Below are 23,976 nucleotides of genomic sequence, written 5' to 3' on the forward strand. Positions count from 1 at the left end.
CCGAATTTTGCTTTCGAACTTCAGATTGCTCGTGGCGCGCGTGAACTACATGGACGTTGTCCATGGGAGCCTCTGTGCCGCAAGTGCAAAAATTTTCAGAAAAATTAATATTATCGTGCCAAGGCGCGTATATTGACTTATATAACTGTTAGGCTAAATCCTAACATCGAGTAAGAACTCGACGCGTGCACCGCATAGCGGTGCGGAGCGAAAACACATATTCATAGCCGTGTAAATTTGAATACTGTCAAGAGCTGCAGATCCTGTTCGGTTTCTGCTGCCAATCTGCCGTTAGATTCCGCGCGCGCAGATCTTGCTCGGTTTCCGCTGCCAATCTGCCGTTAGATTCCGCGTGCGCAAATCTTGCCCGGTTTCTGTCGACAATCCGACTTCAAGCCATGTTTGCAGATTCTGCTCGGTTTCTGCCGCCAATCTGTTCTTAGATTTTGTGAGCAAGCTCTGTTACATTTCTGGCACCAATTTGTCGAATTAATCGCTAATAACAACTTCTGTATCAAGTTTGTTGTCTTTTGGCTGGCAATAGTTGATAGCAGATAGTTAGCATCATCTGCTTTCGGCAGACTTGGCTATCTGGGAGAATAAACAGGTTGAGTAATATATTGCGCTTTTTATCTCGCATGTAATTCTATGTGCGTAACTTTTAATGTGTAATTTTAGATGAATACAGTTGCAGCGATTTCGGACACGAAGGATGATGAAAATTACCTCTCTTGGTGCGGCGCGCGTGACCAAAGTGATGACAGCGAGCGGCTGCATCCTTTTTACTCGGAGACTTGCGACATTTGCCAACAATGTTTGAATAGACATCTGGTATAGAGTAACATAATTTTTCTAACATTTGGAAATTTTATAAAAATGTACATGTCTTTGCTATTTATTATGTAATAGACGATTTAATTAATAAGCATACATTTTCTGTCAATCTTAATCGTCGGTTTCTCAGGATATAGAATATATGTTCCCCGCAAATGAACGTTTAATTACTAATATGTTCTAACAGAAAAAGGATTAGATGGAACAGAGAAAAGGAATATTAATATCTGTGCCAACTTCACAGAGCTAAATTTGCATTTCTTCAATTCTTTTGATTCTTTTTACTTTTTTTTGCAAGGTGGACAAACAGCAATTATACGGGTATATATCGTTCAGTGCGGGGACACTTTCCTTTTCGATTGCTTCCGTTGACAAGGCGTACGCCATCTCACTCACTCACGAGGCTATTATAGAATTCCATTAAAAACGACGGCATTCTCTCGCCGAGTTCTCGAGATGATAATAGGATTTCTTCAACCCCGTAGTAACGAGTCAGAGCCTCGGCGAGTCGCTCCTCCTCCAGAAAAAGACTGCAACGCCGTCGGTTTATTCAGTAAAGTACGTTCCACGCCATTTCACCTATCGCACCCTCGCCCTTACGCTGTTATCGCGGAGTTCGAAAATAGTGCGATGTTTTTACGTGGCAATTCCCACCGCAAATGCGTAGAGTCCTTTCTTGTTGATTTTTCTCTTTCTTCATGACCACCCGGCTGATTCCCGATTTATTTTAATGTCATGACGATCACCTGTCGAGCTGATGCCAAGACAATTCCACGGGATAATCGCGAGCATTCTCGATGCGAAGTAGAATTTTGTATACCATCGCGATGTAATCCGAAGTTAGTAATTGGATCGCTGATGTCCTAATTCTGCGGAATGTTGCTTAAAAATATCGTCGCGTGGGACGCAGGGGATACTTTGTGGATAACTCGTGACGCCTTTTGCAATAAGGATCAACGGATCTTCATTAGCCACCTAAATAATGACACCAAGAATGAAACAAGAATAAGAAGACATTTTAAACGTTCAACTTTGCTTTAAGATATTCGTATTTTATATGCAGCAATTCTCGCGATCATGGTAATCCACGACTAGAATTTAATTCGCAAAGTTTGATTAGTGTGCCGTAGTACTGTAACGCACCTGTAGCTCGAATTCAATCTGGAAAGCGCCGTGCACTGTCGGTTGGAACTCTATCCTGATTTTCATTGACGATAAAGGATCCAGTAGTCCCTTATTCGGCTCGACTGTTAACGCACTGATTGCGGAGTCACTTTTTTCTGTGTCGGATTCTAAATCCCTCTCGTGTATCTCGTAGTTCAGGCATATTCCGCTATGGTTCTCCAAGATAAAGCTCGACTGACACTGTTCGCCGAACAACTGCAGCATAGTTCGATAAATTGAATTAATAAAAAAAAAACTATAACCAAGTACAAGTTTTTGTTGAAAGAAAAAAAATTATCAAATGTGCACTAATAATTAAAATAATTCGAGAGATAATTTACCTTTTGGCCGAAGTCGATAATTTGCCTGTCAACGGAGTATCGAACGTTGTCCGCACTAGCGAATACATTTACTACTTCAGTAGGTCCCTGAAAAATCTCGCAGAGCGCAACAGCTTTCACTTGCATGGGTTCAGAACCACGGAAGATGAAGCGCACACGTTGCGAAGAGTATGGAACGAGAATTCCTTCGTGCGGGACGATATCAAGTATCTGGATAACATGTAAGCTTTGCGATTAGACTTAATATTTCAGCGATATCATTTATCTACTTCTCGCGGAAACTCGCTAGCTCAAGTAAGCTTTTTGTCTCTCCAGGAAGATGCCTTTTCAATACTTTAACAAAGACAATGCTACATACAACAAATTATGAGAAATTAATTATAAGTGCACCTTTTTAATTATTACGTCAACTATCTTTAATTTTATCTCGCATTCCGAAAGACTGTTGTCAATTAACGAGCAATTACAATTTTAGGTGCTTTCTTATGTTTCAACTTACAAGAATTTTAAATTTGTCGTAAGTAACATCTGAATTGTATGAGCAAATGTGTGAGTCACTGCATTAATATAAATAATTTCTAAATAATATCGCAAGCTTATAATTTATGCATGCAACTAATTAAAATAAATATTTTACTAGAAAAGCAGACGAACATCATCAAGCAACTCCTTCAATTCGAAATCGGGATCCATCAGAGCAAGAATTTCTGGATTCTTCAAGCATGACAAGCACATTTCGGTCGTCGATGGAAAAGTGCTTCTTAATTTTTCAAGCGTTTCGTCCAGCGTTTCTGACTGAATTTTTCCTAACAATTCATCTAACTTCGATTTTTGCAGTACTGCAATACAAGATATTTTCACAAGTTTACACAGAAAATGAAACTCTCACGAACTAAATTATTTTAAATATTATTAACAATTTTGAATTATGATAAATCTGTATATATTATCCTCAATGTTAAAAGAATGCGTCAAAAGAGAGGAGAATATTGAATTGCACGTACCACGTAATGTTGAAGTGGATGCGGCAAATATTTTCGTAGTTCCATTTCCATTTTCACGAACTGCTGAACTTTCTCTATTCCTGTACAAGCGCGGAGTGGACTTTTGGCTTCCTATGTTAATTTGAAGTTTCGAGGGATCCATAATATCCTGTAAAAAGTATTCGCATAATTATATTGCCAGTTATTTAAAATAATAAGAAATCATCAAGAATAATTGACCTGCAACAAACAATTTAATAATTTTTAATCCTATTTATGTGTATATATGTATATTGATATTTCAATGCAAATTTACTCCAACATTGTGCACTTGACGTTGAATATCGATGCTCTCTCCGGCCCAGAGAAACTTGTACATCGCAGGAACTGGCCCATTATTAGTCATCCTCAAAGTTTCCTCGGCGCTTGAGCCCGAAATGCAATTAATTATCAAATCTTTACAAAGCAACGTGATATTCGGAAAGTTCACGGTACCCCTACATCGAATCTTGTCCTAAAAATAAATAAGCGAAAGTTTTACAAATTAGTTCGAATGATTTACAAATGCAAATCCTGCAAATTTTACATTTTATACCTTGTTAGGATGCTCGTAATATTTGAACCAGAGAACACCGCTATAACTTTTCGAATAAGGATTATCGGGATTTACATTGGGCAAGAATTTTACTGGAATTATCGTGGTGGTCCCGCCCATCAGGACAATTTTCCTTTTGCATACAAGTACTTCCTGGTCTTTTATCAAATAAAATGGAGATTTCACGTATAGTTGGACGTTTAAATTCAACTGTGATTGATTTGTTACGACCAGTTCGTCTAAAAGCCAGGAAATCGGTGGTATTATTATTATTTTACTCAATATAATAATGTTATCGCGTGATATAATTAAAGTTTTTAATTATTCCTCATCAAATAAATTCCAAAATAGTACGCAGAATTTGTCTACCTGTATCTTGCGAGTCTTCTTCGGGATACATATCGATGCGAAATGTCAATTCTCTCTTATCGAACGCGATTTGTGGCTTCGTAAAAGTAGCCTTAAACGTGGACATTCCTACAAGTTCCCGTTTGCCTTTCCCGTAAATCTGTCCGAATATGTACCAATTTTCTGTCAGGACTTCGTTTCTGTAATGTGAAAAGACGTTTCTCAATAATATTGAAGATTGTAATTATAAAACAGCAAAAATTGTAAAAACATTACTTGATAACATAAACTCGTGAAACTTACAAAATGCTTTTCTAATCAAAATTATTTTTGTCAATCAATGTTTTTAAAATTACAGAGTAAAATTTTGATTATAATTGATGATACTTACACGTTCCAATGTATTTTACATTGAACTATATTCGAACCACTGGCTGGTACCTCTACAGAATTTGGTTCAATTCGAAACTTGCTGCTATAAGATTTTTAATGTTCCACATAACATAATTTGCATAATAATGCAGCAAATCTATGCACTTTTGATAATATTTATTTTTTACGTAAAATAAAAACTATAGGCTTACGTTGAGCGACAATGATTTCTTTGAATACGCACTTCCGGCACGTTCGACCATATTATTTGATAAGAATGAGTACCGAGATTTTTCATAGTTATTGGCAGACTCTGATCTTGATGACTGTTGAAGATATTAAATAATTTTACAAATATTATATACATACATAAATACGAGTGAAATAATTTCTCTTTCTGTCTCCGTTATTATCTGATATAAATAAAAATAAATATTTTACCAATTTGTTTTACCTAAAGAGAAAACCCATATTAAATATTGGAAATATCTGTGGTTCGAAAATAATGCTGCAACCGGTTCCTGTCGCTACCACGTTAATAGAAATCGATCGACTGTTGAGAATGTGCACGATTATGTTGCCAGAGTATTTACCAGCATCGCGTAGAAATATTTCAACTTCAATCTCTGCAGATTCGTTTGGTCCAACCTCGCCGGAAGATGGTTTAACGAGCCATGACGAATTTTTCTTACTCTAAACGATATAATTAAAAAATGTTTACCCTTTACAAGTATCACTAAAATAATCAATTTACTTAAAAAGTTATGTGAGAGATCATTACTGTTATCTTGAATTGTGCAGATATCGGCGAGTCATTAATGATACGAAAATTCATGATTTTCTTTCGAAGCACCTCTGACTCTCCGAAATTCAGGTAATTAGGTTGTACAGATATTACTGGTCCCTGACCGTTACATATAATCGAACAAGCTGCAACAGGAGCTTGCTGACCCATCGTTAGCATACTGATAAAAATAAGAAATGATATTTTAAAATATATTTTACGTTAAAAGTTCGATAAAAATTTTATTAACTTTCGAAACTGCATTCTTTTAGTTTTCATAAATTTGTTCAAAAATTATATATAATTATTTTATACTTTAATGTAATCGTCTGTCTGCCCAAAACTTTTGTAATAATCGAGACACTGATCGTCTTCGACTGTCGCGCCTTTAAGAAACCTTGATAGCATGATAATGAATATATTACGGGCATATCCTCAGATACCTAAAAAACAAGATTATTAGAGTTTATAATAATCGCAATAGAAACATTAATATATGCTTCTCGTATATTAAACTCGCAAAATATTCGTAAATTCAGGAAATAATTTAGTAATTACCATCTGCGGTATTATGCAAAAGTATCCATCCAAATCGGACTTGTTCCCCACGTTAATTGAACGAGAATAAGGGAAATTGATGAAACAGAATCGAATGGAGATCTCAGCGGGATTAATCGAAAGAGAAGGAATGACACCACAAAACCAGATCGGTAATATTACTGGATCCGAATCCGAATCCCACATATCGACTCGAATAATTGACCGTCCACATCGAGCCACATTCGCTGTATAGGTCACCTGCATGTTTCGATATAATTTAATGTCATACCTTTTCGTGTAATTAAGATATTTGTATAAAATTCGATTTTATACAATTTGTATAAGTTTCGATTTTAAAGATTTATTAATCATATAAGTAATTCGAAAGATTTACGTTTAATTGGAGTGAACTATGCGCTTGCACCACTCCTTTGTGTGGATCGATCGTAAACTCGCGAGGATTACTCGGGAAACTTGGTTTCGCCTCAGATCTGGCGAATTCCTCACGAGTAATAGGCGCTTGATCGCCATCTTTCATCACGGATACGTTGAACGAAACTGGCACCAACGATAAATTACGAAGACATACCTGTTGTTTTTTGCTGAATCCTGCAAATGCGTGTACGAACAATCGCGGTTTTGCTAGATGCAAGCTGCGTCAGTTATTGCGAACGATATACCTAAAGCAGTAACGCCAAAGTCAATGGTACTCTTGTCGAAATGCAACGTTGGACATATAATGCATCCCCTATGAAAATGTTCGACGATATTAATTAATAATAAATTTGTAATGAATTTTCGAGACGCGATAGTAATCAAGATAAATCGTACTTTACATGCAAAGACACTACTTCCAAACTCTCTTTAATTACGAAGTCAACTCGCTCCACGAAGTCTCCCTTTCGGTTTGAAGAGAATGATAAGTTGAATGACTTGTACTCGTCCGGGTTCAGCGTTAAAGCAGATGGGGTGACATTAATAGCGCCCCCAAAGTCTGTCGGTTTTGCTTTATAAATCAACGTACCGCAAATGTGTCCCTTATTCACCGCCACAATCTAAGATATAGTTTTATCCAACTTAATCCGAGTGCCGATAATTCGTCTTTCTTTAGACGCAGGCGAACTTATAGCGCTACCTCGTAATTGTGCACGGAGCACAGGAAAATATTCTTGAAGTCGATCGTGATCACATTGAGATAGAGAACTGGTCCCTTGCCGGTTCCGCGGAGGCTGCCATTGGAACGCGAAATTAAACGAGAAAATTCTGAGAATAGAAGGAAGTTTCTAAAGACGTTAGACTTATTGTTAGTTCTCTCGGTAACCTCAGGGGTATCCTGTCCTCGCGACCGGTCACCTCAAGATAAGCGGCGTTCGATATTTCTCCCACTTTCGTGGCTCGAAAAATCACTGTAATGTCTGCGGTGGATTGCGGCCAAATCTCACCACTCTGAAAATTACATTACTGGGAGCACTAAAAGGAAAAAAAGCGACAGCAGTCGTGAAGTTATTACGAGAGTACCTCAGGCATGAGAAGGAACGACGTATGATTATAACGGAAGTTTTCATTCTTCAGCGAAGCAATCTCGTCGGCGTAAATCCGTTGGCAAACGAGCTCGTGAATATCCGGCTGGCAAATATTGTAATAAACGAGATTGACGTGTCGCACCACCTCCATATCGTACACCAGTTGAAACAATCTTTCGTATCTGTAAATAAAAAATAGAGCAGTCGCTGATCAGTAATTTCACGTAAAAATTAGTTGGAAGTGCTTCAGTGAGTGACAATAACAGCTTTATCGTACTCCTCTCTTCGCTGTGTATCCGTATCGGTGTCTTTGAAACGCATCCATTGAAATCTCACGATGTAGTCGCTTCTATTGTGAATAGTCAAGATCTTGCTTCTAGACAAGCTTAAATAAGTTTCCTCCATATTGATACTGTCTCTCTCAATCTGGATCGTGCAATTTATCGCCGAGCTCCGCAACGTCAAGCAAAATTTCTCTCCTGTCGATAATTTACATTATTGTACGACGTTACGATACACGACATTGTATAATGTCATTATATATATATAGTATAGTTCCTTGTCGATACCTGACTCGTAATTAAGAAAAAGATCTGCTTCAAGATCGCCAGATTTCTCGGATAAAAACTTCGCAGTGAGTTGCATCATCTCTCCTTTGCTTAGCATACCCTTCGACGGCTCGACGGAGAAATACGGACTGTAAATAATTATTAATTAATGAGATAAAGTATCATTTATCTCAAGGGAATAAAAATACTCTTCATTTGTCGACATCACTTATTTTAACAGAATAATAATATATATGCGCGCACGTAATATTATACATTGAACAAATCATATATTTAATAATTAAATATCTTAACATACCTTCGCGTGTCTTCTCATTATTGCATTTACATAAAAAACTCAAGTCCATTAAAGCTTGTTACAAATTTTCATAATTAAATTAATCTCTTAACGTACTTGTTTACGCAAAAATTGAAGATTGCCGGCGCATCGCCCACGTTACGCACCGCGATAGTCTTCGACGAGGGAATTTTCACCGCAGTTTCCGGTATCTCGATTCGATCAGGAATATCTAAGATCGGTCTCGGGCCGATCGCTGGAACAATATTAATTTAGTATACAGGGTGAGGCACCTAAAACAGGCCACCTGAATTTCTCGGCTGTTATTGGTGATAGAAAAAAATGTGTCAGACCAAACTTGCATGGTTTCGAGGGACACATAATTTGTTCTAAATAGTTTTTTATTAGGTGGACGCGTAGAGGTCATATGAAGGTTACCTTCGTTTTTTTTAAATGGTATGATACGTAAAAAAACATTTTTACGTACCATCTTTGAAGATGCGCACATTGATCTACGGGTCAAAACATTCAAGGTCACTGAAGGCCAACTGCAAGGGAAAATAATTTACTTTATATTGCCTAGAGTTCTCTGCTATTAAAAATACTGTAAACTCAGAAATGAAAAAGTTCTAACCCTTCGAAATTTTTTCTTTTTCCGCGAAGTTCTGAGTTGTTGTTATCATTATTTTTTATATTGCCTAGAGTTCTCTGCCATTGAAAATACCGTAAATTCAGAAATGAAAAAATTCTAGCCCTTAGAAATTTTTTCTTTTCCGAGAAGTTCTGAGTTGTTGATATCTATATTTTTTATATTGCCTAGAGTTCTCTGCTATTGAAAATACCGTAAACTCAGAAATGAAAAAGTTCTAGCACTTAGAAATTTTAGCCTTCAGTGACCTTGAATGATTTTGACCCGTAGCTCAATGTGCGCATCTTCAAACGCTCTACTAGATGGTACATAAAAAAACATATCATACCATTTAAAAAAACGAAGTTGACCTTCATATGACCTCTACGCATCCACCTAATAAAAAACTATTTAGAACAAATTATGTGTCCCTCGAAACCATACAAGTTTGGTCTGACACATTTTTTTCTATCACCAATAACAGCCGAGATATTCAGGTGGCCTGTTTTAGGTGCCTCACCCTGTATAATATTCTGCATACCGCTAGCTTTACATGTAAGCACAATGTAATAATCTTCTTTCTCTCACCGATTACTGGTACCGCGAATACCTCGACGTCGCTGACGAATGCGATGCAATATTCGTAATCCCGCTTTTCCATCGGGCTGAATCTAACATTATAGACGTGAACGAGACCTGGTGCTATCATGCCACGGCAAATCGATCCGTTATATTCCACGGAGAAAAAAGGATCTGGGTGACGAGAGATCTTCAAGTGCCGCGACGCCTGCGGGGCGACATTTAGAGGGTGAGATCGAGCTCATGCATGTTGCACGATGAATGTCGTAACGAGAAATGCATTCTAAAATATGTATTAACAAAGTGTACAATGATAGAAAGGGGGAACTTTACTTTCGTCACGTTCCGAATCGTGAGCGTCGTGTTGTACACGTCGCCCGGCACGAATTGTTGAAAGAGGAGGATGCGGGGTGAAACCTCGAAACACTGGCTCTCGCAATGATCAGACAAAGATCGTACGTCAATACTGCGATCTGGTTTCAGCAAATAACCGATCCTCTCCTGACAGCTCATGAGCATCTGCTTCATGTATTCGCTGGGAAGTATGCTGTGCTGCAAGAATCGACGACATTGACGAGCGTGGCGCAGACACGAGAGTAAAATACGCTATCCCGTATATTACTTTGATTCACTAACTTCTCGTGATTCCGGATGGCATGATTTGCCGGTTAGAACCGCGAATATTTTCGCGGTATCGTGTATCATTGGATAACACGTGGCTGTACTTCTCTGTGTCTCGGTCATTCTTAACATGGGATTCTACGAAGACATATGTATGCTTCACGTCGCTATTTTAGCAATACGTCATTGATACATGCACTGAGAAACAGTGGAACGTTACTATTCGATGTGATCATGTCACACTGGAATAACAGAAACATTAAATAATTCTGATACAATTAGAATAAAATTGTTATAGAACTGTGCCATCGAACGGGAAATTTAATAACGCAAGAATACAACAATAGAATGTGCAATTGTGCTAAGTAATGCGGATTTTTTATTTCAATTTCTTTAATGAAAACAGAAATTCTCATCTTCGAAACAAGAATCTTGTTCCTCTGGGCGGCTATTGCTTACGCTTCCTCAATTTATTAATCTAATATGTTTATCGATAAGGAATCACAGGCCGCACTGCGTTAATATCGCTTTGAACGACATGGCATGTAATGTCGAGGTGGACAGAATGGCGTTGAATGGCACGGCATATTCGACACGCAGCAAGGATTGCAAATTGCTTTCGAGCAACACATCCCGGGACATGGTCCTCGCGGGCATCCCAGGGGAGGACAGCTCACGTTGCAGATCTCGGGCTCGGGCTTTCTGGCAAGCGAAAGAGAGATTTTTGTGTTTCCTGAAGTTTGTCATCGCGTTGACAATCTTACCCAGTCTTATTCCAACCAACAGACGTATTTTTAACACACTTTCTTTATATTTGTAGATTATGTAGATTTACGAATTTCACTTACAATCTTTCTATCTCGCTTATGATGCCATACATTTCGTCCATAAAATTTCGCTTCTGCTTGCAGTTAGACATATTCGCACTTGTTGAATTTTCTATAAATTTTGGATGCTGAAATTTCACTGAACCTGTACGCACGAAAATTTACGAGGCAGATGATAATAGATTTTCATCTGTTATATGTAACAAACGACTTTGCGTTGTGTCGTTTATTTCGTACAGCGTTGGCTCGTTAAAATTAATTGAATTGATAAATTAAAAGTATTTGTTACTGAAATAAATCGTGAAAATCTTGATATTTTACATATTTATTATATCTTTTTCGAAAACATTTTAAAAAACGTGGACATTTTAGTGCTTTGTGTTTGGTACACAATGCAACATCGAAAACCAAAATCCCTGAAAAAAACATGTATAACAAAAATAAAATCAAAGAATAAACGCGTCAGAGATGCAGGATACACCTACACAATGACATAAAAAAAGAACACCACACCCATTAAAATATATCTTACTGTATAACGAATTAATTAAATCACGCTGTTACTTATCTAATTTGCAGTTAGATTATACAAAAACATAACACTTGATTTTCAAGATTCCAATCCTCACTTTCTCCATGAAAAATGAAAAACTGAAAATGATGTAATACACAGTGGCTACGTCAAATTCTGCAAACAAAAAATGGATCCCATTAAAGTATTCTTGGAGGTTGCAAGTGTCCGCTCGCGATCAACTGATTCGGCGAAACAATGAGATTGTCGCAAGCGTAATCGGGCTTCCGGGGTAGATATGTGACACCTCCGATAGTCCTCGTCTCGCGGACTTCCGGCTGACCGTTCGTTCCTCGCATCGTTTCCGCTATACTCATATGCTTCGTCGTCTCTTCAGCATTCAAGTTCTCCACCGTGGTATCACCACCGGCACGACCGATCCTCGTCATGCCTGGTGCATCTAATCGTTGCGTACTCGCAACATCACCCTGGCCGCCATCGCGGTCTACTGAGTTATGTTCGTTAAGATAATATCGCCGCTGCAATTGGTAACGGTGCTGAAGTGGAGCACCACCACACTGGCTCATCATCGTGAGGTGGCTGCCGCAGGGATCTTGCGCTGCGGACGCGTTTGGCAAGCCGCAAGGGATCGATTGCGCACCCTGCATACAGGAAACCACCCTGGCGTGATCTTGCTGCTGCGAGGTTGCGGCGGTGCCGTTCTCCCTCTCGGCTTGCACGCTGTAACGCGTCCCCGCGTTCTTCCGTTGCCGTGGGTACTCTGGCATCATGGACTCATCGACTCTCTTAGGCCGTAGCATCCGTGGCGGAGGATTGTTAGGATTTCTTCTGTTCTCCAGTCCGTTCGCGTAGGCCCTCTTCTGAATTTGGACGGAAGTCGCGGGCAGTCGCGATCGCAGTTCGTCCGGGATCTCTCCAGGATCCTGCGTGCCATTCAGTTTCACCGTAGGCTTCCTCTTGGTCAGATTCGCAAGATATTCAAGTCCGCGTCTGCTCGTCGGGTCTTTCAGCGCCTTCAGCGCTTTCTGGATAGTCTCCGGATCCTGCAGACCGTCGTTGCGCCTCTGGGGACGGATCATCTCCTTGTACACTCGCATCTTCAGCAAGCTGGAAGGTTCGACCTGCCTCTGCTCGCAGAAACGTGCGGGCTCGATGAAGACTCTTTGATCGTTCATCGATTTTAAGGAGTTTGGATCGTGCTGCTCAGACCAGGTCTTTTGTTGCTCGGAATGGTAATATGGATTATGAGGCATATTACATGAATGTGGAACGTTTAACGGTAGACTCGGCTGACAATATAAGCTGTTCGGCACGTTCTGCTGATGACCATGAGGACAACAGACCGCGCCTTTGCGCGACCAAGCAGCCATCTGCTGTTGATAAGGATTTGTCTGAAAGTGCATTTGCTTAAGTGGCACAACTTGATTGGTCATCTGTTCCTGCTTCGGCGGACGATAATTCTGTTGCTGGACATGCGTGCTACCGATTTCTTCCAGCGGTTGATCACCCATCGTGCATTGTTTCTTCAAGGCCTTTTGCTGCGCTCTCATCATCTCTATTTCGTAGTACGATATTCGGGGGGGTGTGATATGCACCATCCATTCCGGTTTCTCGTCTCTCTCTCTTCCTCGCGCGGATTGATCTAATCTTCTGATCTCCAGATCTGCGTCTTCCGCTTGTGGGATCGCTTGAATCTGCGCGATATAAGCCAGATGCCGGCGTTGCTCGTTCAATAACGCGTCGAACTGGCGGTGTATTATATCATCGGGCACACACTGCTGCTTCAGCGTGGCGATCAGCAACTCCTGATCACGTATCATGTCGGGCGTGAACCTCACTATCGTTTTACCAGCGTCTTGTCGATTCTGTGCTGCTACGACCGACTGCTGACTGGTAGATCTGCGATTCCGCGGCGAGTTGGACCGATCCTGATTCCTAAAACTCTGCTGATCGAAGTTGGCGCTCGACGCAGCCTGCACTTGGCGATAACACTGGCACTGCGATGATGATGGCGACGACGGCTGCTGAAGCGGAACTTGCCGACTCTGGCTCGTCGTCTGCATCCATCGATCGTTTTGCGGCCACGCGGCTTGGAGATTGACGGGATACCCGAAACTCTGCTGATGCGTCGGCAGACTGTGCCGCATCAGCTTCATCTGGCTCACTGTCATGTCCTGCGGCGACGTCATCCCTTGTCCGCAAACTCGCGCGGCTGACAATTGCCGATTGACGTAATGAGCGCAGAGTGCTCCCGGAGCATCGTGCGTTTGCTGCTGCTGTGACGATTGCGGTTGACTGTATGGTTGCTGCAACGTTTGCGGATGATACACGCTCCGCTGCATCTGCTGATAAACTCGACGAGGATTTTGCTGGAACGTGTCGTGCGGCTGCATATGATGACAGTTACTCGCAGATCGGACATTCGATGGTGCGTTCATATCTCGCGAATCCGGCGCTTGCCTCTGTTCCTGCAGCTGCATGACCATTTGTCTGTGATTGACCGCATTCCGGCCGCCAACCGGTTGTTTCTCGCATGCATCGAAAGCGGAAGTTCCGTCACGATTTTCGTCCACGACTGCGCGCGGATCGTTTGAGAATTGTTGCATTTGCGATGGCGCGACCTGAGTTGAAGGGCTTTGAATAATCTTTGGCTGATTCATGATGGCCGAATTTCGTGGTGATCGATCGCGAATGACCGATCCTTGAAAAGCGGTTGGCACGAAAGGACGATGCGCCTGTCTTTCCGGGGACGTGATTCGACGAGTCAGCAGGCTTTCTGATTGCGGATTTGCTTGACTGATTTGCTGATGATTAGCTGCAATCTGTTGCTGACTTGGGCTAGATGTACTTTTCAACTGGAAATGTGATATCATGTTAATCAAAATCATTCTATTTGATAAAATACTTATCAATTAAATTAGAATTTATCAATTAAATTATAATTAGAATTAGAAAATCAGGGCTCGTTAAAATTTAAACCTTTGGCTGCTGGTAAAACGACGAGAATTGAGCAGAGATTGCATCGCCGTGACCGTTGTTGCTTCTGGCAACCGAGCTGGCGAAGAAGTTTTTGGTTTCCCGAGGATCTTGTTGCACGAGTAAAGCGCCGACAGATTCGGGCGAGAACATTGGTGAATTGTCTAATTTCCTGATCTTTTCGGCAGGGAAGCTTTTGAGTCGTGACGAGGAAGTCGAACGTGCCTCCTTTGATCTATCCTGAGGAAGAAACTTGGTTTTCGGGGGTTGCATCTCATCCGGCAGCATTGTCCGATCGTTTTCAACGGGATTATGCAACAAGTCCGACTTGTGCGAATTCTATGAACGGCGACTTCGTGGATCGTTTTTGACGGCTCGTACTTCGCAGACTTGCCGTAGTAGTCAAATGTCTGATGATCCCTTATATTTACGATTCCTCTCGAATGAGATTTTCCTGAGAAAAGATTTTTCGAGATTCACAATTGGACGACTTGATATACAATTTCCAGAAGCTTACCTAGTTTTCATTATCGTAAATTTTGCTTGGGTAAATTTGTGTAGCGTGACACTTGCCGTCAGAAGATTGTATAACTTGGTGAAGGAATTCTCAAATCAGATTTTGTGCTACCGCCGAAAGGAGATCGCGAGTTTTGACGTTTGAAGAAAACAGATAGTTGTCATGGCTACATGGACATGAAATTTACTGAAATTATAATAGTTACGCACTTCATGGAATATTTATGTAGAAATAATAAAAAGATAGAAACGGCATAAAATTAGATCCTATAAAACTTATGAGTGGTAAAAAGTGTTAATAATAAACACACAAATATAAAATTGATAATTTCATAATAAGTTTTATTAACTTTTATATATCTTTTATATGTCAATTTATATGGACGATGGGACATCAGCAATATAATACTTTATAGTAATCTAGAATAACAATATTAAATTTGTCATCACTAAACAGAGTTACAAGATAAATTTAGAAAAATATTACAAGTCGAGTCAACAATCCACTTAAGTTAAGTTAAGAACATGTTTCTATATTACTTAGACTCTTAGAGAATAATGCTCTGTCTACACAGGTTGGTTGATCATCCTCCAGTATAGACAAGGCATCGGATGAGCCACAAATAGGATCATCCTCCAGTGTAGACAGAGCATGAATAGAGATTGATATCAGTTATTTATTTTGTGGATATCAGTTGAATCTGCTCGATTGAAGTTGCTCTCTTTCAATTATCAACAAACTGATAATTAAAGTTATCTTCTTCGAGATATTTTCTTAAATCAATCTTCTTTTTATTTACCATCAAGTGTTTCTTGAATTACTCGTTTCGTTCTCTGTAAAGCAACGAAATGTTACATTATAAATTATTACTCAAAAATAATAAAACGTTGCATTTGCTCAACAAATAAATAAAAACGCAATATAAGTAATCGCATGAATTATATGTCATTTTTATATGTATTGCATAAAGAATCTCAACTATATTTACTTTATTGACGTCGGAATTTCATATAAGTTTAACTGCGTGATTCAAAAAGTGACTTTTACTCAACAAATATTTTCCGCCTTACTTACTCACATAAACTCCTAGCGCGGCCTTTGCGTGTAGTTACATAATTACCAGCCGGTCGTCAATTAGAGTACTCTCTCCTAGCAGGGCGGACAAGGTACTGCAGAACGAGAAACTCACATTAATCTCGGCAACAAATCCTCATAACAGAAAGTATGATAATAAACTGACGGCACAGTGGCTTGCAGGGTAGGTCACGCGGGGGTGTCGGTGGTGGACAGAGCACGCAGGGAGCGCAATTCGTAGGCTGAACGTAAAAGCAGCTAACTGGAGGAGGAGGAGGTGGCGGGCACGGCAAATATGTCACTTCCATTTTCGGTGGACAGGGTGGCGTCGGGCAGCGTGGACAGATGGGTAGATAAACCTTCGACAAAAAATTCTTTCTTAAAACAATTTTTTTCTTTTATTGCTAATAAAGCAGCGATGTTACCGCGGAGTTACCCTGTCAGTATCGAGCAGATAATTTTTATCGCAGTCTCGTCTTATGTATTTTTTATTGCATATATTATGTATTTTAGGTAAGAAAATTACTGCGCAACTAGTTCTCTCGAGATTAGAATATTGTGGAGAAATTCTATAATAAAATTGATATAAATCTGCTATTTATATAAATTGATCTGTTACATCTTTAAAGAATAAATGTTATCTTATCTCGCATGAGCAATTTGAAAATAAAGTACATGTTGAATCATTTTCCACGTTGCCACTTAAGATGCCATTACGATGAAGCACTTAGATAATAGAAATTGATACTTTGTGTACAGCAAACATACTACTGCCTTGATTGGTTTTGGTGCAGCTCGCGGCGGAGAAAGTGTCCTGCATGGGACACGTCGCACGTTAGGCATGCAGGGGTAGCTCACAGGTGGAGTGCAACAAATTATAGGGCACGGAGGTGGTGAACATGGTGGTACACAGAATGGAAGCTGACGCGAAACGTTATTACTTCTGCAACAACTTAGGAATTATGCAGATTATTAAACAGACACAGATAATTATTGGGAACTGGGGCATAGTTGTAGAAATTACTAAATAAAAATTATAATATTTGGTTTAATATAAAACTAATTATAAACAAACGAATTTAAAAAATGTACAATAATTGTATTATTTACATTAAATAAAGAATATTTCACGCTGTGTGAGTGTGTGTGTTCTAAATTGATGATCTGATTATATAGAAGTTTATTTATGAAAAATCGGAAATTTGAGATTTGCGTTAGCGTGTTTTCTCATTAGAATAATGTGAATCCAGTAAAACTTACCCTGACATGATGCAACGCGACTAGAAATACACTGTAGATAATGTTAAAGAGTAATGACGTCTTTGTGTACAAAAATGATTTGTGTAGAAGAAAGTCAAAGTCAAAATATCAATAATAGTCGATTCAGCGAAAAACAATCGATTCCGTTATTGCGAAAAACATTCATAATTACTTTCAATTTTGCTAATTGCTGACAAGAGACACTTCGGAATTTAATTTAAGATAGGTCTTCCATGACCGTGAATACAAATAAGCCGATCAAAGATTATTTGGTGGTAACCTTAGTGACCGTAAACAAATCGGTTGTCAGCTTTCTCGAGGACTACATTTTGCGCGGGAGAGGCACATATGGCAATTCCCGGTTCTTCTTTATTTTTACATGAATCGATTGCTGCTGATTTAGAAAGCGCAGTTTTGCAATAAAAGCACCAACTTTGAGTAATATTATCTATCGCTTACGAGAATTCTTGAAATGATATGCACCGGCTAAAACTCATAAATTTATGTAATTCTTAATTTAACACGCAGCTGTATTCATTGTAGCATGTAAACTATTTCATACACGATCCTATCGGGAAAAAATAATAAATAAGCGCAGAATCGGTTTAAAAATATCTCACAGTTATATCCGAAATAAGTGATTAAAGCTACCATCTCTAATCTTTCCCCTGTTAAGAGCACATTATAATAATTAAACGTTTATTTATGAAGAATATTTATATTGTTAATTGGCATATTGCCTAGAGTTTTCTGCTATTGCAAATACTGTAAACGCAGAAATGAAAAAGGTCAATCGCTTAGAAATTTTTTCTTTAACCGAGTAGTTCTGAGATATTTATATTGTTAATTGGCATATTGCCTAGAGTTCTCTGCTCTTGAAAATACTGTAAACGCAGAAATAAAAAAGTTCTAACCCTTAGAAATTTTTTCTTTTTCCGAGGAGTTCTGAGATATTTATATTGTTATTTTTTATACTGCCTAAAGTTCTCTATTATTGAAAATACTCGAAATCCAGAAATGAAAAAGTTCTTGCCGTTAGAAATTTTTTCTTTTTCCGAGTAGTTCTGAGATATTTATATTGTTATTTTTTATACTGCCTAAAGTTCTCTATTATTGAAAATACTCGAAATCCAGAAATGAAAAAGTTCTGGCCGTTAGAAATTTTTTCTTTTTCCGAGTAGTTCTGAGATACTTATATTGTTATTTTTTATATTGCCTAGAGTTCTCTGTTATTGAAAATACTCGAAATCCAGAAATGAAAAAGGTCTAGCTCTTAGAAATGTTTTCTTTTTCCGAGGAGTTCTGAGATACTTATATTGTTATTTTTTATATTGCCTAGAGTTCTCTGTTATTGAAAATACTCGAAATCCAGAAATGAAAAAGGTCTAGCTCTTAGAAATGTTTTCTTTTTCCGAGGAGTTCTGAGATACTTATATTGTTATTTGGCATATTGCCTAGAGTTCTCTGCCAATACTTCAAATCTAAACAGGAACTTAAAGGAAAAGAATTACTAAGTCGTTGCTACAGCCATCTATTTTGTCTTTACGAGCTTGTGCGAGCTTCTCATATATTTATTACGATCCGTGTTTATGTGACAGCATTGAGTGTGTAAGATGACAACTCGCTTGTGTTTCTCATGCTCGGTATGCGAGGATAATACACAATTTAAACAAGTATAAAACAAGTACGTCTATTAATCGGCAACGAGTCAGCTACGCCACGCAGAATCCAGCCCCATTCGGCGGCTGAGCTGGAATTCCGCGTCTGTTCATACGGCAAGTGTGCTCCTCCAGACGTTCAGCCGCCACGCTGTTTTCCTGCTTGCTGAAGCTCCACAAACGTTCCGCTGCTGCGCTGGCGCGTGGCCAGATCCTCGGATGAACATTGTTCCTGAAAGTAAAGTAATGCAGAATTGTTTTTTGCCTGCTAACAAAGCTGATCGAGTTACCGCGATTCTTTCAATGCTACCAAAAAGTAGATATCAATGTAAGGTTCTCTTGACAAGTGGCTCAGAGAGTTTCTTCTCCACTATGAATAAATATAATTAGAAAGTATATTGAAATATTTATTCATAGTGGATGTACGAACCCGTGTAGAAAAATTAATAGGGTCTTAAAAAGTCCCGATTAATTTCCTCAATATTAATATGGCCCTAAAATGGCATGTAACAAATATTTTTTCGGGACCTTATAAGGAAATAATAAAAAATATTGTTTTAATCATCTGTCCTATCGGGCCACGATGTGGCAATGATAGGGCATCCCTTTTTAGGACATCCCTATTTATTCCTTATAGGGGCCTTTACTTTCTTATTAGGCCCCAACAATTTTCTGCACGGGAAATGTTTTACTCTAATCTAAACCTTTTTTCGTCGATATGATTCGCCAACATGATTCGGATTGGAAAAGGAAACACACTCACTTGTCCACAAACTCCGACCACATGCATGTCTCGCCGCCGAGCATCAAGTGCGTGGCGTTAGCTGCATTGTCGAAGTCGAAGGGATCGCAGTTGTAATACTTTTCCCAATCACCACCGCCGGCAATGTGATCCAGGTACCAGCAGGAGGACAATAAGACCGGATGTCCCGCCGTCGTCGCCCTCTCCAACTCCTTCTGCCAATTTGGCAGCTTCCAAACGTGGACCACAGTGCTCGCGGGCAGCACGACGCCGTTATCAAAGACCTACGGATAGCATAATTTAAATACATTTATTCCTGTATAATAAAAATGCAATTAACAAAGTGGGAAAGGTAAGAGAAGAAAGTAAGAGAGATAGAGGACTCACCTCTTGCCATACGATCGTGCTGGCCTCCAGCATATCACTGATCGTGAGCACTTTGCCTATGTACTCGTTCTCCAGCAGCTCGAATCTTCCGACCATGTTATTCGCTTTCATGTACTCGAGAATTTCAGGATTGCTGGCCCAACAATCGAAAGGTACCTCGTCGCCACCCAGGTGGAGATATTGATCCGGGAACACTTGCACGATCTCCGAGAACAGGTTCCGCACGAACTCGTACAGCGTCGGATTCGTCGGGTTCATGGGGCCTAGTTTACCGTTCGGTTTTCCGGAAGTGTCTGAAAAATGCGAGTTAATTTACATAACTCGTCGCCGCGGAAACTTTAACGGGAACTAATGATCGCTTCATCTATCTTGCTTAGTTAACAGATCAAACGTAACGGAATAACATTATAAATAAAATATGCAAGAAACGCGTGGATCTTCATTCTTGTCTTTCAGCATTTCAACTATCAGACTATTATATTTCAGACTATCGCAAGCGTCGTAAGCGAAGGAGAATACATCGTTCTTTTACTCACCATAGCACGTGGTCAACAAGTCCGGATAGGCCTGACCCCATGACCTGGTGTGCCCGGGTGTGTCAAACTCCGGCATCACTCGGATCCCTCGTAATCTCGCGTAATCGACGACTTGCTGCACGTCGTTGGGCGTGTAGATCATCGAGGAATGGTAAGCACCTTTGGCGGACAGGTCAGGATACCTGGTACTTTGATAGGGGAAGCTGTTGTCGTCGACGATGTGCCAGTGAAAAACGTTCAGCTTGTTGTACGACATCGCGTCCAACGTCAGCAGGATGTCGGATAGCGGCAGATAATGGCGAGAGGTATCCAACAGGAGGCCGCGATGCGCCAGTTTCGGTTTATCCTCGATAGTCTGGCATTGTACTTTCAACTGCAACACATGATGAAATTTCAAAGTTTGCTTATACGAAAAGATTGCAATATTTGTGAAACGAAAGTTCGATAACTGAATATTTATGTTTTTTCAGACAAAACAGTTTTCTGCAATTTAAGCTGAAGGAAGCAACGCGCAATGTTAATGTGGACGTTGTGAGGATCAATGATGCGCCGACGAAGCATCGGCATTTTTCTTTAGATGTTGGGTCTCGAATATTTTGACATTTTGCGTAAAGATTTTCTTGTTTGTGATAAGGAAGTACGAATATTCATATATTTACGCTCGGCCCATCGCCGGACGGTGCCAGTATCTGCGAGAAGGTTTCGAGTCCTCGAAGGATTCCCCATACGGATTCCGCCCAGAGAACAGCGATCGGTGATGTCTCGTTTATCTCGAGCTTATCTGCAACAGGCGCGATACCAATCGTTAAGTAAATCGACTCATCTCATGTAAAAGAACGCAGGTAAAATCACAAAATGATGCCGCATGCTCAAATTCTGTTTGCTTATCGCAGATTACACGGTATTTGGTATTTGGCTTCAAGTTCCAAGATAAGAAACCAAATAGCAGATTATAAAGAATTATTTTATTGTCTGTTTTCGTTTCAATCATTTCATTGATTGCACTGCTACTGCTACATCGCTCAACTCGCTCACATATCTTGCACATGTTCGATCCGTATGCGTCATTTCGCCTTTATTTAATCATACTAAATCAATCGTAATAATTCTTTCAGTTGAGCGGTCGTAACTATTGAGAAATTTTAAGGATCTCAAAAGGTTTCATTATATTTATTATCACAAAACAAAAATGAAAAAGTTATTAACTGTGTTATTTTGCATGTAAATAACACGTTCTTTATATAGAAGCTTATAATTTTGCATTTATTATGAAAATGCATGAACATATATATGTGTGTGCGCGCTTTGCAATTTAATGATATATTCTGCTGTACTCGTTACTCTCTTATCACTTATTCATCAAACGATGTACCGTTTAATGCAAAATGCTTTAGTCTTCAAGTCGATATTAAACCGGTTGGCATTGTGATAAAAAGAAAAACATCAATACCGTAAAAATTCAAGTTCTGCGTACGCAAGTATCGACCCAAATAAACGAATGCTAGATCCGAAACTACGAGATAGTTGCTTATTAACATCATTTAATTACTTTACTGTTGTATTACATGTTAATCTCTAATGTTATGCATAATAACGAGGCAATTTTGCTTGTTAACACAGAAAACATGCATTCAGTTACGATGGTAAATCTTAATTAAACTTACAATAAAGTATGGGATCTTTCAGTCTATCAGCTAAATAATTAAATAATCGGATTTACTCGTCGTTTCTTTAAGAAGATATTTCCATTTTGAAAAGAGAGAAATTTATTCATTTTTTTATAATATATTTTAAAATTATATAATTTTGTAAATGTGCTTCTACAATGATACATTGAGCGAAATGAAAGAACGAATTCAAGCGAACGCCTTTCAGATAGCCAAGTAAGTCGCCCAGCTGCCGAAAAGCAAACCTCACGGGTTCGAATTTGTGAATAATATACGTCCAAATCCGTCTGACAAACATAGTATAGAAGCGTCTTTATAAAGACCTTTTCAAAAATGACATCATGAGTGATTGCTGAGTAGTGCGTTTGTTCGAATTCGCTCTAGCTGCATTATTTCGCTCGATTCGGAAAACAGAAATTCGAAACTCTATATCTTATAATTGTTCATAAAAGAATTTTCTAAAATTATCTATAAAATGACGTTTTAAAAGGAAGAAATGTCTCCTTAATGAATATAATTATTAATCCATTATGCAAATTTTTATGAAACAGAAGATTGATTAGCAACTCATTTTTGTGTAGCAACTTGCGAACTTACAGGATTCGTTCATGTTCAAGTGCGGCCAATGCTCGCCGTTTTGCTCGCACGGCTGCAAAAGCCGGATGCTTAGGGCCTCAAGAATCCCTTTGAAGTGAGGATCCTCTCGGACGGGTGTCCTTGATTGCCCTTCGGTAACCAATCTCGCTATTCTAGCTTCAGTCAAGATGATTCTCATGTACCTTTCTATCGCTTCGATCACTATGTCACAAGTCTCGCCGTGTACCTTGACAGATCAGAATTTTCATTATACAATGCGATACGCAAGACTGAAACTGAAACTGAATATATTTCGCATTCAATTTTCCCTTTAAAATTATCCATTCTCTCGTGTTAAACTCTCCGCCTCGTGATTCGAGATGAGACGATTAACGTCTCGCGCGTGCACGCGCAATCTTTTTATTTCATAATCATCAAGAAAACGACACGATAGCATGACAATGACGAGTACGTGACAAGAATACACATTACTTCTTCCTAAGACAATGCAATACAGTTTCACATAGAACCTTATATAATACAACAATCACACAAGAATCTATTCTTCTTACATCTAAGAATCTAGACTTCTCTCGAATGAAGCTCATTATCTAAAATATGAAAAAAAAGAGAACGATGAAAGGAGACAATACGAGAACTCACCCGCATGTCGAAGTTGGAGGGTCGCAGCAAGTAAAAGTCTTCCTTGATCAATCGCTTATTCGGCCTGGGCCAGACTTCGCCCTTCGTCGCCTGGACCCATGGACCCGCGTCCGAGTGCAGCGAGGTGACCTGCCAGGGCACGGCGACCACGAAGACCAGGGTGACCGCGAGATTCCACATGTTCATCGCGTCCAGACTCGGGAGAGCGAACGATTCAAGCGCACGATCGAGGAACGATGCGATGCCACCGGGTGGTCATCATCTACTGACGAGTGCAGGATGCGATTGGAGAACGCTACGCATATACGTACGACAGTGGTAACGACCTTAGCCCGCGCCACTTAAGTTTTATCGCTTTGGTCCCTCGAGAACCTCACGGTCAAGTGGGAATAACCAGTCCTCT

At 39.6% G+C, this 23,976-nt stretch overlaps 3 protein-coding genes across 3 annotated transcripts; all 3 read right to left on the minus strand.

The window, feature by feature from the left end:
- Positions 1–526: 526 nt before the first annotated feature.
- On the minus strand, positions 527–10,315 carry LOC105276551 (hydrocephalus-inducing protein homolog). Its single transcript, XM_026970427.1, has 25 exons — positions 10,174–10,315; positions 9,871–10,089; positions 9,544–9,745; positions 8,448–8,604; positions 8,054–8,181; positions 7,762–7,963; positions 7,480–7,666; positions 7,283–7,407; positions 7,097–7,190; positions 6,797–7,016; positions 6,356–6,513; positions 5,980–6,219; positions 5,737–5,864; positions 5,419–5,602; positions 5,092–5,330; positions 4,850–4,963; positions 4,657–4,740; positions 4,287–4,507; positions 3,918–4,234; positions 3,631–3,836; positions 3,344–3,423; positions 2,977–3,178; positions 2,340–2,565; positions 1,978–2,214; positions 527–1,809 (listed from the first exon to the last, which is right to left on the minus strand). Exons 1-25 carry the CDS (start codon positions 10,288–10,290, stop codon positions 1,675–1,677), a joined length of 4,422 nt encoding a protein of 1,473 aa, XP_026826228.1. The 5' UTR covers positions 10,291–10,315; the 3' UTR covers positions 527–1,674.
- A 342-nt stretch (positions 10,316–10,657) lies between these two features.
- LOC113562114 (small proline-rich protein 2B-like) lies at positions 10,658–11,199 on the minus strand. The gene is made up of 2 exons (XM_026970425.1): positions 11,007–11,199; positions 10,658–10,860 (listed from the first exon to the last, which is right to left on the minus strand). The coding sequence occupies exons 1-2, from the start codon at positions 11,075–11,077 to the stop codon at positions 10,677–10,679; spliced, it is 255 nt and encodes an 84-aa protein (XP_026826226.1). The 5' UTR covers positions 11,078–11,199; the 3' UTR covers positions 10,658–10,676.
- Positions 11,200–11,294: 95 nt separating this feature from the next.
- Positions 11,295–23,965, minus strand: LOC105276398. The gene is given in 10 exon segments (XM_026970423.1): positions 11,295–14,372; positions 14,497–14,947; positions 16,278–16,443; positions 19,068–19,234; positions 19,766–20,028; positions 20,132–20,424; positions 20,668–21,040; positions 21,327–21,448; positions 22,932–23,157; positions 23,574–23,965. Coding segments are annotated over 10 exon segments (4,923 nt in total). The 5' UTR covers positions 23,760–23,965; the 3' UTR covers positions 11,295–11,696.
- Positions 23,966–23,976: the final 11 nt, after the last annotated feature.

The sequence above is a fragment of the Ooceraea biroi genome, chromosome 6 (assembly GCF_003672135.1).
Source record: "Ooceraea biroi isolate clonal line C1 chromosome 6, Obir_v5.4, whole genome shotgun sequence".
Taxonomy (NCBI): domain Eukaryota; kingdom Metazoa; phylum Arthropoda; class Insecta; order Hymenoptera; family Formicidae; genus Ooceraea; species Ooceraea biroi.

Coding starts and splice junctions, on each gene's coding strand:
- LOC105276551 (XM_026970427.1), bottom strand. CDS start 10,290: ATGTTAAGAATGACCGAGACACAGAGAAGTACAGCCACGTGTTATCCA. Junction 7,191..7,282: donor GAGGACAGGATACCCCTGAG/GTTACCGAGAGA, acceptor TTCCAATGGCAG/CCTCCGCGGAACCGGCAAGG. Junction 3,424..3,630: donor CACAATGTTGGAGTAAATTT/GCATTGAAATAT, acceptor GCGCTTGTACAG/GAATAGAGAAAGTTCAGCAG.
- LOC113562114 (XM_026970425.1), bottom strand. CDS start 11,077: ATGTCTAACTGCAAGCAGAAGCGAAATTTTATGGACGAAATGTATGGC. Junction 10,861..11,006: donor ATAAGCGAGATAGAAAGATT/GTAAGTGAAATT, acceptor TTCGCTTGCCAG/AAAGCCCGAGCCCGAGATCT.